Source organism: Oncorhynchus masou, chromosome 15, assembly GCF_036934945.1.
Source record: "Oncorhynchus masou masou isolate Uvic2021 chromosome 15, UVic_Omas_1.1, whole genome shotgun sequence".
Taxonomy (NCBI): domain Eukaryota; kingdom Metazoa; phylum Chordata; class Actinopteri; order Salmoniformes; family Salmonidae; genus Oncorhynchus; species Oncorhynchus masou.
In genome coordinates this window covers 44589422-44602906 of record NC_088226.1, presented here as the reverse complement: position 1 = coordinate 44602906, position 13485 = coordinate 44589422, and the positions used below count along the sequence as shown (strand labels likewise).

The 13485-nt window shown below is 45.9% G+C and overlaps 1 protein-coding gene across 1 annotated transcript in view; it reads right to left on the bottom strand.

Annotated features, from left to right (window-relative positions):
• The window catches only part of LOC135556283 (carboxyl-terminal PDZ ligand of neuronal nitric oxide synthase protein-like), a 232936-nt gene that overhangs the window by 82349 nt on the left and 137102 nt on the right, over positions 1-13485 (bottom strand). The window contains exon 6 of the mRNA XM_064989358.1: positions 126-270. Within this exon, the coding sequence (XP_064845430.1) occupies positions 126-270 (145 nt within the window). The remainder of the gene's footprint in view (positions 1-125; positions 271-13485) is intronic.

The window sequence follows — 13485 nt, the reverse complement described above, 5'->3', positions numbered from 1 at the left end:
GTCATCCCACCACTATTCTGTTCTGTTCCACAGCCACAGACTCTCTATTAGACTGACTCATCTGTGACACTATCCCCTCAAATAGCATCTTACACTCAATCTGGAATGTGTTTGTGTGTATGCACCTGAGAGTGTGGACTCCTCGTTGCAGGTCTTGTCACTGTCTGCGTCCTCTTGTCCATCTGCATTCTGGTGTGTGTGTTGCAAGCTGAGTTTGTGACACACCTCGAACGCCTGGCCCACCGTCCGCACAATACGCATGGCCTGGGACTGGAGAGAGGAGGAGTTGGGAGAGAGAAAGACCAAGAGAGAGAACATGACAATATAAAATCCATGTACACAAACAAGTGCACAGTTAAAATTGGCAAAAAACATTGAAATGCATTTCCACGGATGCAGCTCGATCCCCACTCTCTTGAACATATACATCAACAAATTGGCTAGGGCACTAGAACAGTCTGCAGCACCCGGCCTCACACTGCCAGAATCTGAAGTCAAATATCTACTGTTTGCTGATGATCTGGTGTTTCTGTCCCCAACCAAGGAGGGCCTACAAGCAGCACCTAGATCTTCTGCTTAGATTCTGTCAGACCTGGGCCCTGACAGTAAATCTCAGTAAGACCAAAATAATAGTGTTCTAAAAAAGGTCCAGTTGCCAGGACCACAAATACAAATTCCATCTAGACGCCGTTGCCCTAGAGCACACAAAAAACGAAACCTTCCTAGGCCTAAACATCAGCACCACAGATAACTTCCACAAAGCTGTGAATGTAAAATGTAAAACACAAAATAATGCATGCAGAGCGGAATTAGGCAGATACCAGCTAATTATCAAAATCCAGAAAAGAGACGTTATATTCTACTACCGTCTAAAAGGAAATGATTCCCAAACGTTCCATAACAATGCCATTACCAACAGCGAGATTAACCTAGAGAAGATTCACCTAAGCAAGCTGGCCCTGGTGTTCACAAACACAAACAGACCCACAGAGACCCAGCAACACAATTAGACCCAACCAAATCATGAGAAAACAAACAGATAATTACTTGACAGATTGGAAAGAATTTACTAAAATAGAGCGCAAACTAGAACGATATTTTGACCTAAACAGACAGTACACAGTGGAAGAAAACCTGACCAGTGTGACTGACCCAAAATTAAGGAAAGCTTTGACTATTTACAGATGCCGTGAGCATAGCCTTGCCATTGAGTCGGGCCGCCGTAGGCAGATCTGGCTCTCAAGAGAAGACAGGCTATGTGCACACTGCCCCAAAAAATGAGCTGAGCAACCTTTCAGTTTATGTCGATATAGGACTCGTTTTACTGTGGTCATGTCACGTTCGTTATAACGAAGAGACCAAGGCGCAGCATGATATGAATACATTCCTCTTTAATGAAAGAGAACACTGAACAAACTATACAAAGCAACAAAATGAACGTGAAGCTATATATAACGAGTGCTGACATGCAACTAACCTTAGACAATACCAAAACCTCATAGATATACAAAAACCCTAGACAAGACAAAACACACAAACCACCCTCGTCACACCCTGACCTAACAAAAATAATAAAGAAAACAAAGATAACCTAGGTCAGGGCATGACAGGTCATAGATACTTTTGTACCTAAATCCGCCAGCATCTTCACAAGGTCCTTTGCTGCTGTTCTGGGATTGATGTACACTTTTCGCACTAAAGCATGTTCATCTCTAGGAGATAGAATGCGTCTCCTTCCTGAGCGGTATGACTGCTGTGTGGTCCCATGGTGTTTATACTTGCGTACTATTGTTTGTACAGATGAATGTGGTACCTTCAGGCGTTTGGAAATTGCTTCCAAGGATGAATCAGACTTGTGGAGGTCTACAATTTTTTTTCTGAGGTCTTGACTAATTTCTTTTGATTTTCCCATGATGTTAAGCAAAGAGGCACTGAGTTTGAAGGTAGGCCTTGAAATACATCCACAGGTACACCTCCAATTGACTCAAATGATGTCAATTAGTCTATCAGAAACTCTAAAGCTATGACATAATTTTCTGGAATGTTCCAAGCTGTTAAAAGGCACAGTCAACTTCGTGTATGTAAACGTCTTACCCACTGGAATTGTTATACAGTGAATTATAAGTGAAATAATCTCTCTGTAAACAATTTTTGGAAAAATGATTTGTGTCATGCACAAAGTAGATGTCCTAACCGACTTGCCAAAACTATAGTTTATTAACCAAAAATTTGTGGAGTGTTTGAAAAACTGTGTATGTAAACTTCCAACTGTATAAACACGTCAACATTCATAATGCCGCGGGCCAGACGGAGTACCAGGACATGTACTCAAATCATGCGCAGAGCAACTTGCAAGTGTCTTCACTGACATTTTCAACCTCTTTGACAGAGTCTGCAATACCTACATGTTTCAAGCAGACCACCATATTCCCTGTGCCCAAGGAAGCGAAAGTAACCTTCCTATATGATTACCACTGTGTAGCATTCACTTTGGTAGCCTTGAAGTGCTTTGAAAGGCTTGTCATTGCACACATCAACGGCATCATTCTGGATACCCTAGACCCACTCCAATTCGCATACCGCCCCAATAGATCCACAGATGACGCAATCTCAATCGCACTTCACACTGAACTTTCCCATCTGGACAATTCTCATTCCCATTCTGGAAAATTCCCATTCCCATACTCACCTATGTGAGAATTCTGTTCATTGGCTACAGCTCAGCGTTCAACACCAAAGTGCCCACAAAGCATCACAAAGCTAAGGACTCTGGGACTAAACATCTCCCTCTGCAACTGGATCCTGGACTTCCTGACGGGCCCCCCCAGGTGTTAAGAGTAGGCAACAACATGTCTGCCATGCTGATCCTCAACACTGGGACCCCTCAGTGGTGCGTGCTTAGTCCCCTCCTTTACTCCCTGTTCACCCGCGACTGCATGGCCAAACACGACTGCAACATTAAGTTTGCTAACGACACAACTGTGGTAGGCCTGATTACCGACAACGACGAGACAGCCTATGTGGAGGAGGTCAGAAACCTGGCACTATGGTGCCAGGAAAACAACCTGTCCCTCAATGTGAGCAAGACAAAGGAGATGATCGTGGACTACAGGAAAAGGCATCCGAACAGGCCCCTATTAACATTGGCGGGGCTGTAGTGGAGCGGGTTGAGATTTTCAAGTTCCTTGGTGTCCACATCACAAACAAACTATCATGGTCCAAACACACCAAGACAGCCACGAAGAGGGCACGACAACACCTTTTCCCCCTCAGGAGACTGAAAAGATTTGAAATGGTTGAAAAGGTTCATCCGTCTACAAGAGCAACACGTGCAAAACGACTATGCTAAACTTGCCACGGTTTTGAAAATATAATTCAGTAGTTCTGCGACTCGCAAACACGATAGCTCGTTGGCTAACAATATCAGACAAGCTCAAAATGAACATCCACAAGCCTACTATCACCGGCTTCGTTCAGCTTACTTTGGTATGCTCACTGAAACCGGAATGAAAGATCTATTACCATTTAAACAACTGCTCATATCAAACATGTCTCCCAACTTCATTAACTACTTGGGCCCTACTGCCCACGTTGGGTGGCCAATCTCGAAGCTCCGAGAACTTGCAAGCACCGCTTTTGAGGCATCAAAAGCAAGCCGGGCTAAGAGTCCGGACACCTCGACTTTCGAGCTTAGGCTGGAACCATCACTCGAATTGGAAGGTGCTGCATCGGGGACATGTGGGGTAAAAGATGACGATCAAAGGGGGTGGCTAACACGTAACCACCACCCCGACAACCACCGCTGTAACAATAACTACGATGAACGTCCCCGATCTAACAGGTCCCGTAGAGATCAACCTAGCCGATATCCCCTGCGCCTAACTCTCACAAAGGGTCAGGACCTAAGGGTAACAAGTGTAACAAGGGCAACAAAGTGCTCAACAATGATCTAAACGCTAACCGAAATTATCTAGAAGCTCTGAATAGAGATGTACTGCATCGTAAGAAATTTGAGAAGGATGACAAGGATAAGTCATCATGACTAGGCGTAAAATCGTTGGAAACCAAGTCCGCCGAAACTCATGCAATTCCAGAGGATGCAAACATTTCCATTACCCCCGCCCCCACTCAAATCCCTGTCCAGGAACCACTCATTCTAGACACAATCCCGCAGGTTTTGTCTACAGACTTGGATACGGATGTGGAGATGCACAAGATAAGCAGCTTTGCAACAAATGATTCCTCTCCCATTCCGATAGAGGACCCACTGGGTCTTGTCGGTGACTTATCTGTCTTGGAAATCGACAAACCGCTCCGTTCTCCCAACCCGCTCCATTTTGTTGGGGATATGACGAGTAAAACCAACTTGAACAGGTCATACCTTAGAACAGTCCTGGAGGACTGTTTTACCTGTCACGCTCTGATAGATTTGGGTTCGACAATTTCCCTCATATCTGAAACCTTGCTGGATGAACTAAAAAGGGCAGTGGACCCTGCAAAAAATTGGTTGAAAACGGGACAATGCGATACGAATCTTCAATGTTTCACTCGAGCTACCGAGCTCCTATCCAAACGTCTCCTACTTAAAATCAACTTCGAAAGCGAATCACTGATCCACCCCATGTATGTGACTAGCATCGAAATTGAACAGATGCTGATTGGGATCGATTTAATTGACAGAGCAACCCTGCAACGCAAGGGCGTGTCTCACCCCTGGAGCTTGATCCAGATCGACTGGGTCGGCCCAGTTGCCAGGTCAGCCAGAGGCAACAAGTATCTCCTCACAGTGACTTGCACATTCAAAAAGTGGGTGGAGTGCTTGCCGGCGACCAATGACACAGCGGAAACCACGGCCGTTCTTTTGCTAAACCACGTTTTCAGTTGTTTCGGCCTGCCAGGAGAAACCGTAGTGACAGAGGAACCCACTTTTCGGCAGCTGCAATGACCGAACTGTTGAGGCTTCTGGGAGTCAAAGCTAAACTCCACATCACATACCACCCTAGGAGCTCGGACAGGGTAGCAAGTAGCAACCAAACAATCGTCAGAATCTTGAGGAAATATGTGGCAGCCAACCACAAAGATTGGGACCTCAAACTCCCATCAGTACTGATGGCGATCAGAGCCACACGCAACAGGTCTACAGGAATAACACCCTTCGAGATGATGACGGGCCGGCAAATGACGCTTCCACTTCATCCCCTGTAGCAACCGGGAGATGTCGCCGCAGCCACCGCCTACACGGCTCATCAATAAGTAACCGACCTGCGGAACCATCTCCAGACTACCTTTGCGTATGCTCAAGGACAGTTGGAAAGAAGTGCAGAAGGTGACAAGACCTATTACGACAAGAAGGCCTCACACCAGGTGTTCAAGGTCGGGGATAAGGTGTGGTACTACATATACACCAAACCCGCGGCCGTCGCCATAAAGTTCCTGCCCCTCTGGACGGGGCCACACAAGATTGTGGTGAAGCTATCACCTGTAGCTTACCAGATCATAATCAGCAAAGGTCGACAAAACGGCACATTAAAGTGGGTCCACCGGAACCAAATCAAGTTGTACACTCCCCCCATGGGAATAGAATCGGTGCTAGCCAGCACCGAATAGATAAAAACCTAGCAAAGTCAGAGGTACTAAGAAAATTCTTAAGTACCCTCAGCTGATCCATTCCAGGAGTTCAGTACGTTGCACATAACATTTCTTATTTGCTTCCCAGCTACCAGATATACATCTGTTGACACTATTGATATCGTCCTGCGCTGTACTGTTTCAAAATAAGAAAACCAGAAAAATAGTTGTCAAAACATTGTTTGTTTACAAAAACGAATAACTTGTTAGGGAGATTACTGAAGAGATGTCACTTATCCAGCAGCAGATGAAGGCACATGCCCTCAGGTTGCAACATGTAGGAAAGTCTCTCCAGGACACTATTCTGGTGGTCAACACACACGCTACTCTCTTGAACAAAACTCTCCTCTCTGTAGGAAAGCTAGTAGAGGTCATGAACCATTGGTTCGACTGTTACTGGAGGATTTTCTCTGTGAAGTTAGCTCTTCTATGGACCACTTGGCCATGAATAGAATCCCCTCATATCTAGTGCCCCTCTCAATGGTGCACAACATATTGACCTCAGCTACTTCAACCACGATAAGGCCATCACAGTCACATGTTCTACAGTCTGGGGTCGGCCATCCCAATACACGTTGATGTTGATCTTAATGAAGTGGGATTTCTACTGACGCTGCCGGTTGTTGAACTGGAGAATATCAACAGATTGAAAACAGTTCTCAATGTAGGATTTGGCGCGACAGTACCCACGTAAAGATTGCGTACCAGGAAAACAACTCAGATTTCTATCTCACCCCTAACCTGTTAATGTGTACTCTAACTAAAGATGTCCACTACCACTGTCCTAGCAAACCGTTTGTCAGGGATAACACTGAGCATCTTTGTGGTATTAAAGCTATCACCAGCGAAGAACGCTGTAGAGCCAAACTAACAGCCAGGGATGGAGCCCCGACCATACAAGTGGAGGTGGTAGGGAACCGATGGTTGGTCAACACCCCGTTCGCGTCCGCCACTATGACTTACGAACGCCATGACTCCATCACCCAATTGAACCTCCCCAACCAGATTGCTTTTGTTAAGGTACCAGGGGGGCGATTATTCACATAGACGACTTCGCTCTCTATACCAACTTCCCGACGACAGGATATACACAGAGTTTGAAATGCCGGACGCTTTCGCTAAACGTTCCCTTGAGTTACCACAAGCCATTCAACACTAAATCCAGTACGAGGGACCCATGACTGTCGATCTTAGTGTATGGGATGAGGCACTTTTAGTTGATCCGACTGACTACAGACCGAAAGATTGGTCTGTCGCCCGCTCTTGGACGGTGCCGGACAGTATCCTGACTGTTACCATGATCCTTGGTCTTATTTCCCTTGGCGTGTGCACCTACTGCGTACACATGCGCACACGTGCAATGGAAGACCTAATGAGGTCTTATACTAGGATCACCCATGGGACAGAAGCAATTGCGATTTTTGGAAAGTTGGCAATAGATCCTGAAACCCCCTTAGGGGGCCCAACAAAACAAAACACTTCAACCTACTTCTGTAATCCAAGTTTAGGTATTAGTAAACGTTAATAAACGATCAAATTGATCATGGAGCGATCTGTATTCAATAACTAGAAGTAAAGAAAACGACGTCCAGTCCCCCACGGACATTTTTTTCAGTTGCGCACTTGAAGACCGGATGTGCAATTGACTATCCTAACCAAGGATAAAGGTCATTGGTAATCACAACACTAGCGACATCGTGTGGAATCTGTAGGAATTGCATGCACTGTTCCATCATTTATGACAAGCCTTAGACAATACATAGACTGGCGGATTGATTTTTTCTCCGTCAATAAAGTGACCAGGTTTTCTGGCAATTTTGACCACGGAACTCGTTCTGTTATAGTCACAGACACAATTGAACCAGTTCTAGAAACTTCAGAGTGTTTTCTATGCACACATACTAATCATATGCATATACTATATTCCTGGCATGAGTAGCAGGACGTTGAAATGTTGCGCGATTTTTAACAGTATGTTGAAAAAAGTAGCTCGATCTCAAACAGGTTGGTGTGGTAGGCATATTTTGTATACTATTATGTTTTTATTACATTATTTTTCGTTTCATTTCCTTTGACACTTAGGAAGCAGTAGAGCCCAATGCCGCTTGTCTGGGGAGGAGATGTAATGATGTATTGAGTGTTGTGCGTTATTAACGTATGCCAAGTTACTGCCAAGGTCCACTAGCCGGGATAACCGGACGACGGGCCGGAACACAGAGCCGCTGCCGGACCTCCCAGGTCCATTCTGGTGGTGGTCCGCAGCTTGCGGAAATCCTACCAGGGTGAACCACCAAGGGGTGAGGGGGGGCTGCTATGATGATCCACAAACCAGGACATCTGATGGTCATTCTTATGGTGGGTTGCAACATGCAGAATCATTCCATGTTGAACCTACCAGAGGGGGACTGTCATGACTGTCCTGATCAGGTCAGGTTACAGGAGACCACAACCCTACAGATTATCTCTCTTATCTCTCAACCACAACAGAGGAAGAGAGATATAGTGTTTTGAAGATGTGGAGGGTTTTATGACCCCTCACGCCCCTGGTAAATCTCAGGGCGCAGACAAATTCCTTTGTCCTGTTACTATGGAGAACCAGCCTCAGAATATTAAACATGAACTAAAAGGACTTTGGAACAATGGTTTTCATCAGCCACAATGGTGGTCATGATGATGGATGGAATATGAAAATGTATGTCATTTTTGTTCTGTTATTAAAGGTTAATAGATGATGTTATTACGAAAACATTGTAATGTGAAGGGTTTTGAAGTATATGTTTGATGTTTATACATTGTACGTTGTATGGAAAATATCCAAATCAAAGAGAATGTTTTGGGGAAGATTAAATGTTAAGTTAGTTGTCTAAAACTACGCCCACTTCTGACCCAAGAGTATAAAACCTGTGAGTATAGAATTTACAGCAGGACTAAGTGACCCCAGCTGCAGCAAGGTCTAAAAAAAAGTCTACGAAATCAGAACGCAACGCAAGTTTGAGGACAAAGGAATCCTTTTCTACCCAAGCTACGGATGAGTAGCTGTGTTTAAATCGGGTGAATTCAAGTCGAACCACCTAGCCTCCATCTCCCATCGAATCGTGGTATCTAAAGGGTTTAAATCCTATGCTGTGAGCTTTGAGCTACAGAGCTGTCTGGCCTCAGAAGACCCCTTCCAGAGAAAAGGGTGAGGGAATAGACTCCTAAGCCAAAAGGGACACTGACACCGGGAGGACGAGCAGGGAGGTGCGCAGGAGAAGTGCATCATCGAACAGCGGAACGGTCCACGCAGAGAATCCTCGGAGATCATCCTGATACGGTTTTCTTCCATCGAAGGAGAGGCGGACCAAAATGCAGCGTGGTAATTTTCATACATGTTTAATAACGAATAAACACGACCAATAAAAAAACAAGAAACGTAACACGAAAACCGAAACAGCCTATACTTTTTTTTTAATAAAAAATTATTTATTACCTTCCTACTCTGTCTGGCCCTAACCGACTTAAAGAACATAGCAGAACATGTCTCATTATGTTCTAGAAAGCCACTATGCGCACGCTCCAGGAAAGCTCGAGCCTTCCGCTCCTGCAACTCCCTGAGCTGCGCCTTTAGGGTTGCGGATCTCTCCCAGTCAAACGACACGCCGAGGTTGCCTGCCTCGTATTCGAGTTCAATTAACCTTTGGATACGATCCACCTCCCTCCTCTCCTCCCTTTTTTTCCTCTTACAATACCCTATTATAAAAGCCCTAATCCTCACCTTAACTAATTCCCACCACTCTAACACCCCCTCGCACATGGACCGGAGGACCTCAAGCCTCCTAAAGAACCATAAAACCCGTCAACAAAAGCCTGCTCCTCCAGCACATCCCGATCTAGCTTCCAGTACCCCCTACCAAAGAGGCAGACTGGCGACCCCACCTGCAGGAGCACCCCGTCGGGATCCGAAAAGAAAACAGGCAACAGCCGCCCAGACAACTTACCCAAAGACCTGGGTACAAAAATATAATCGAGCCTCCGCTCAACCCCCCTGGAGTTACGCCATGTAGGACCGTCCATTTTCGGAGTAGTGTGCATACCACCATCTACCAGACCATGGCAAGCCATTAGCCTGGCAATGGCGCCTGCACTGCTATCCCCCCCTCTTCCTAAGTCTGTATTAAAATCCCTCCCTATCACTAATTTCCTATTTGTGACACACAGGGGCGTCAGACAGTCCACCATCTCCCTCCTGTCTGCCACCACCTGTGGCCCATACACCACCACTAATCTAAATTTACAATCCCTTATCGTGACATCCACCCCTATAACCCTCCCCTGCATTACCACAAAAGAATCCTCCACTTTTACCTCCCTGTGCCCACACAAAATCCCTACCCCCGATGAGTGCACCCCCCCCTACACCCCAAACTGACTCCCCCTTGTCCCACTCCCTTTTAAATCTACTAACATCCCCTCCATCCCTCAGGTGAACCTCCTGTAAAAAACAAAAATCAAATCCCACACCCTCCAAATAACTAAAAACCGCCCTCCTCTTAACAATATCTCTTAAACCCCTTACATTTAAACTAACAAAAGTAAAATTAGACTCCATGAAAAAATAAAACATGTAATACACTCAAATTCTAAACCCAGACAGAAAAAAAAACTACCGGTGAGAACACCGGTGAGAACACCATCCGTAATCCCGACAACCCCCTCTTCCTCCATCACACCATCCCAGGATGCAGGAATAGTGTTTGGCTCCGGGGTGCCCTGCACCCTGGGTCTACCCCCCCAATCCTCCCCCTCCCCAGTGTTGCAGCTGGTTTGGAAAAAAATTGGGGAGGCTGAGTCCCCAAACAAAAAACTCCCCACCTCCTCCTGTACCCAGTCCTGAGTCTTGTTAGGTGTGTCCCCACCCAAATGAAGTTGAGAGCCTGGGGAAACCAGCAGCAACCCAGAGGTTTCTCCCACCCCCATCACTCTCTTGGCCATCCCCTCCCCCTCACTGTCGGCCAATCGCACCCTCCTCTTCATTCTCTTCTTTGGTGATGGCGGCAGTGGAGAGATACCACCCTCCCCCCCGCCAGCTCCTCCACCATACCCCTCATCTCTTCCACCATGTCACTTTCCCCCCAGTCCACTTGCTCTTCCACCGTCTCCACCACTCCTCCCTCGCTTTCTTTTCTCTCATGCTCCTCCACTCGGTTGCCTTCTTCCGCCACTTTTCCTGGTTCTCCTACTCCCGTGCCTTCCGTTTCCTTCTCTCTTCCATCCGCCGCTTATTGCTCCTCTTCCTTCCTTGTGGCCTTCCCCCCTGGACTTGTACTCTTGTCATGAGGCGTGCTTCCTTCTCCTCCTCTTCTTCCCCCATCCCCCGCTCCTGCTCCCCCCCCAGCCGCAGACGCATATGACCTCTGACGGGCCGTGCACCCCCGCCACAGGTGTGCTGACGAGCCACACCCATGGCATGTCTTAGGCTTGTCACAATCCCTCGCCTCGTGATCCTCAGATCCACAAAATCTGCATTTTCTCATGCTGCACGAGGCGAAAATGTGTCCGTAGGCCATACAGCGCCTGCAAAATGGGGGCTGACGTGCATAAAACAACGTCCCCCTGTCAGCCCCAAGGGAGAACATAGCAGGAGGATGGAGGTAGCCACCATGTCCCTTTGGGTCCTCCCTGAGGAGGGCCTGGAAGCCTCTCCTCCTATTCCAAAACCCAAGGGAGTCTTTGAGGTGCCTTGCTGAGGAGACGTTATCCATGTATCTCCCCAGAAAGGCCCTCACCTCTTCGTCCTTAACGTATGGCTTGTAAATGTTGACAGTTACAACCCTAAAGTTGTTCTTCGCCAGGCTTGTTATTTCATAGTGGCTCATCGGCCTCTCACCTCCCACTGCTCTTGCCCTTCTCAGGATATCATCGTGTTTCTCCTCTGTATATAGTGCCACGTCGTATGCTCCCTCCAACGAGTTGCCTTGGAAACAAAACACGTTCTTCACCGTCAGCTTTAGAATCCCCATCAATATTATCCTTCCAAAGGTTTCCCGTCCTAAAGGCTCCAACTCCTTTTCCTTCCAAGCAAACCGAATCGTGTTGGCCAGCCCAATCCCAGGGACCGACCGTGTTGATGTATTTTGCACCATCTCCGCAAGGAGAATGGCGCTCATTCTCTTCTCTTCCAAAACAAGGAAAAAAAGAAAAACCAAAGTGACTGAGCCTATCTGGTGCAAACAAACACAGAGACAGGAACAATCACCCAAGAAACACTCAAAGAATATGGCCGCCTAAATATGGTTCCCAATCAGAGACAACGATAAACACCTGCCTCTGATTGAGAACCACTTCAGGCAACCATAGACATTTCTAGATAACCCTACTAAGCCACAATCCTAATACCTACTAAAACCCCAAGACAAAACACACCACATCATAAACCCATGTCACACCCTGGCCTGACCAAAATAATAAAGAAAACACAAAATACTTAGACCAGGGCGTGACACATCCCCACGTAATTGCATCATTATATTCTCACCCATAAGAGCGGCAGTTTGGGGCAATGCTAGGGTTAGAATAGCATAGCTGACAAATGTATATTTCTCTTGTGTACTTTCTTTTTTCTCTCCGTCTTTTGAAATTCCCATTGTGGGTAACATGCGCCATAGTGTGTTGGCCTGTTATACTAAGTTCTAATCAATAGCCTATAATATGTTTTGTCTATGTGTATCTTTTACCATCATTTTAGCTTTTTAGTAAATAAATATTCAAGATTGGTGTGGTACGAATTAATTGGTGGGACCAAGGTCTGTGCAGATTTACGGGCTATACGACATTCAGAACAAGATTGTTAGAGGCAACTGGTTAATTAGTGGCTGTTGTAAAATCGATATTCTGATATTCTTTGAGTTCATTTGGGAAATAGAAACAATAAAAACTTGTTTTCCCATGGTTCTCCAGGTTAATGAGTTACGACACAGCCCTCATTATCTTCTTGTGTTCTATGAGTCTTTGAGGATGAATTAATAAGTAATGTCGGCTCACATAATTTATTTGGAACTTAAACAGATTGATGAGTTATTTGCATGGGGTCAAATAGAATCTGTGTTAGCCAACCGCTGGCTCAGTCTTTTTATTTTTTTATTTCACCTTTATTTAACCAGGTAGGCCAGTTGAGAACAAGTTCTCATTTACAACTGCGACCTGGCCAAAATAAAGCAAAGCAGTGCGACAAAAACAACGACACTGAGTTATACATAAACGTAGTCAATAACACAATAGAAAAGAAAAATAGAAAAATCTATGTACAGTGTGTGCAAATGTAGAAGAGAAGGGAGGTAGGCAATAAATAGGCCATAGAGGCGAAATAATTACAATTTAGCATTACTACTAGAGTGATAGATGTGCAAGTACATCCATCACGCAGTCTCTTGGGTGATGGATGCCCAAAGTTATACCTCTTGGCAGAGAGAGTGGCAACAGGCAATTGATGGGAGGGATATCACACACACACACGCACGCACGCACGCACGCACGCACGCACGCACGCACGCACACACACACACACACACACACACACACACACACACACACACACACACACACACGGCAGTCTCCCCTTGATCCAGGCCTCTGGTCTCTAATGGGTATTCCCTGCAGGTCTCCCCTTCAATTAACTGTCTGTGATGGAGACAGCCTCGTTAATTACAGTGTGATGAAGACACAACCATAATGAAACCAGGATGGCGCCAGAAGAGAAGGCTGCTGTTTTACAGGTTCCCAACCAATTGTGCTATTATGTGTGTTTTTTGTTTGCATTATTTGTAACTTATTTTGTACATAATGTTTCTGCCACCATCTCTTATGACCGAAAAGAGCTTC